The sequence below is a fragment of the Henckelia pumila genome, chromosome 4, assembly GCF_033568475.1.
Source record: "Henckelia pumila isolate YLH828 chromosome 4, ASM3356847v2, whole genome shotgun sequence".
Lineage (NCBI taxonomy): Eukaryota > Viridiplantae > Streptophyta > Magnoliopsida > Lamiales > Gesneriaceae > Henckelia > Henckelia pumila.
The window spans coordinates 24,379,289-24,383,222 of NC_133123.1; the positions used below are offsets into that span (position 1 = coordinate 24,379,289).

Consider the following 3,934-nt stretch of genomic DNA (forward strand, 5'->3'; position numbering starts at 1 on the left):
CACTAACTGTAATAATTGTATATGTTTCAATATCAACATTGTGAAAAGGTAAAACTACATTAAATACTATATTTATAAACTTACATGAGTTATTGATAATGTCTTATTCTAAACTGTTAATGTAGATATAAAATAATGATGACCATAAATGAAAAAAATATTAAAACTCGGGGGTTATATTATTCGAAAATATTGAAATTTTTTTATTATTTGCAATGTTAAATATTATATTGATTTCATAACTAAAAATGTAATAGTTTTTCTTTCAAATAGTATATATATTACCAATTATTATAAAATATACTTTATTTAAATAACGACAACACTTCAATAAAAATATGATAATGGACTGAGTCTAAACTTAGCCTTGTATTAAACCTGCCCAGAAGAGACGAGTTTAGACTCGCCCAAACGTGTTCACAAACAGGTCCGGGTGGGTCTTCACGTTTGGCCTGACCCACTATATAAATTAGTATTAATAAAGATGATAAGAATATTGACTTTTCATAGAGAAAACATAATGCATGATAAATAGAAAAAAATCGTGAAAGAGATAAAAATTCAACATATAGAGTAAAAAAATATTTATTAATAATTTAAATTAAGGTTTAACATGTATTATATATGTTGTTGTTGTTATTATTATTATTATTATTATTATTATTATTATTATTATTACATAAATCAATACTTATAAAACAAGTAATTAACACATAAATTAAAACATTACAAAATGAATATTTTATTTAATTTGATTAACATATCTCACTTATTATCAAATACATAATAAATCATATTGATTCAGAACATACATACATACATAAGAAAGAAAATAAAACAAATGCATGATACCAAACATGTCATACTTGCTCAATATTAATTAACCAAATGATGGAAACTCGAGTTAATAATAGCATAAGAATCAATATCAATATTGTGAAAAAAAAAAAAAAAACTACATTGAATATTATATCTATAGGCTAACATGAGTTATTGATAATGTATTATTTTAAACTGTTAATATATATAATTATAGAATAACGGTGACTGTAAGTGATGAACATTGAAACTGTAAGCTTTTGGTAAAGTGACAAGCGACCAGTCCTACAAATGATATCAGAGCTAAGGTCATGAGTTCGATTCTCATTGATTACAATGAGTGCAATGAATATTGTTGAATGCAGTAATTGTTCTTGCTGGATAAAACAATCGAACCATGACTCTTGGCTGCTGCGCTGTTTAAAAGATTTGAGTTGCACTATTACCGCCAGTTATAGCTTTTGGTAAAGCAACAAGCGCTCGGTCCTATATATTGTTACAAATTATTAATAAAATCTTCTTTATTTATTGGACAACATCACTTCAATATACTACAAGATTTTAGAGACAAAAAATAAAAAATATATACATTTATTCTCAAAATTGATAAGACGGTTGAAATACAAGGCAAAATGTTAACAATTTTAATCAAAAGCATTCAACATTCGAGCAAAAATTTAGCAACAAAAATTATTGCAATAGTAGATTTCGAACAACTTAGCATGAAATTTAAAAATAGAAAAAACGTTCAATAACACATTGATTTTTAACGATATTGACTTACAAGTAATAGAAGATAATAACACAAGAATGAACTACAATGAAATTATTTATACTCTTGCAAAGAATTGATTCAGCATGATTCAACAAAATAATCAAAGAATAAATATATAAAAATAAAAATAATTGACAGATAAAACATCACAAGAATTATTATCGAATATGATGAGAATTTTTTTTAAAGAATAAATAATGGATGGCAAACAAAAAAATCGTGAAAGAAGAAAAAATTGTTATGTAAAGAAAGAAAAGACGCTGTAATTTACTTTAGAGTTTAGAATGCATTAACTATATTATTATTATTTTCTCAAAATCAGTAGTGGTAAAATAATTTTTCAATACTATGTATTATTTATTATATTTTTTCTTAAATTTTATTTATTAAATATGTCATGACATCAAATTATATATTTTCCTCAATGTCTAATTTATACAAAATAATAGTATTTGTTACAACCATTATTTGCAATAACGTCTATAAATTTAATTAGACTTGTAACATATAAAATATTTAAACAAAGATTATTCGTACTCATTTTATAAAAAATGTTGTAAAGATCATATTACATTGAATTTAATATTTACTAAAATATCATGAAGATTATTAACTAATTGCATGTTTATCTCTTCTCATTTCAACTCATTTATTTAACAATATTTATCGATAATAAAAAGTTGTTCTCACATGCAACGCATGTGACTTTTACTAGCTTAATAAATGTGGCTATATAAACAAGCAACGTGTATGCATTGTCGACTAGTATTTATTATTTAGTGGGCCACCCGTTGGCATCGCGTAGTCACCTGTTTTTCTATTAAATTTTTTTTTTAAAAAAAGAGGAAAATTCCCACTGGGTAGTCCAAATAAAGCCAATCAATCGAGTTATAGGGTTTGGCTTTCCTCGATATAGGATCGAGCAAGGTTAAAGACTTAAATCGACAAAACCCGAGTTATAAATTAAAACTTGGTGAAATTAATTAGAAGTCAACTCGACCAAAGAGAGGCCCTACGACGGAAAAAATTAAAGGGTGCCTACTAGAAATTTGTTGTAAGATCACACATATATGCCCTTCATATTAATATATAATTAAGAGAGAAAAATCTCTCACAATTTTAGTTTTATTTTATCATACACATGCAGTTTCATATATTGCACTGGAATACAACTACGATAACTGTTTTTCGATTTAAAGATAAGTGACATATAAAGTATATTTGACAATATAGTCGCCGGTAGTATTAAGCACATATGTGTTCAGGACAGCAATGCCTCGTGCTAGTCGAAAATCTCCGGTACCTCCGACAATAGATATCTCTTGCTGATTCTTTAGCACAGGCCTTCTTCCTAATACGGAGATGGTACTTCCATTATACATGCCCCCATTGAAGATGAAGTTTAAGCTCAAGTATACTGCAAGTTCATTCAGGTCACATAGACCAACCAGCCCTTGCCTGCGGCCTATCGCTGCTGAGTTAGGATCCGGTCCGGCGGTTATTAGGTTATCCACCATGGATAACTGACCAAAAACGGTTGGCGAAGTCGAAGTGATACTAGATGTAGCTATCACATAAGATGTTTCACCATTAACCGATAGAACATCTTGATCATAGAACTCAATGATAGCAAATTTTGGTATTGGGAGTAGCTTTATATTTTGAAACCATGTATCGATCGGTTCGATGCTCTGGCATAACAGAACTGTTGCATGAAAATAAGTGAAAAGGACGAAAGTTATACCAAGCCTAAACTTTGCCATATATTTATATATGTTGTGCAATGAAGGATATATATATAGGCTACCCTAAGGATATATTCGACATTTTGGTTAAGTTAATTAAAATATATGAAATCATATATATATTTCATTTGCAAAAAATGGAATGAAAAATTGTAGGCCTGGCTATATGTTATGAGAAGCGAAATAATATGTAAGAAAAACGGAAAATAACTTGTTTAGGTCCACTAATTACTTTTGTATTATGGGTTTTGGTTCACTAAATTTCCAAACTTCAGTGCATTAACTTTCATTTTTTGGATTTCAGTCTTATTTTACTGGAGTACTTATGTGACACTAGAAAATATTATTATGGCATAAAAAAATGCTAACATCAAAAATTATAATTGTCATGTTTTTTGCCACGTCGACTGTTGGACTAAAATGATTTAAAATCAAAATTTAGTATATCAAAATCAAATTTTAAAAACTTAGTGGACCAAAAGAAAATATTGGAAAAAAAAATTTATTTTCCCCAAGAAAAAAATATTTATATAACTATTTTTCATTTATATTTTTTTTTGTTGAGTATATATATATATATATATAAAGAAATTCA

At 27.3% G+C, this 3,934-nt stretch overlaps 1 protein-coding gene across 1 annotated transcript; it reads right to left on the reverse strand.

Moving 5' to 3' along the window:
* Window positions 1-2,787: 2,787 nt before the first annotated feature.
* LOC140860693 (dirigent protein 22-like) lies at window positions 2,788-3,357 on the reverse strand. Its single transcript, XM_073263700.1, has one exon. The coding sequence runs from the start codon at window positions 3,355-3,357 to the stop codon at window positions 2,788-2,790; it is 570 nt and encodes a 189-aa protein (XP_073119801.1).
* Between the last annotated feature and the right edge of the window lie 577 nt (window positions 3,358-3,934).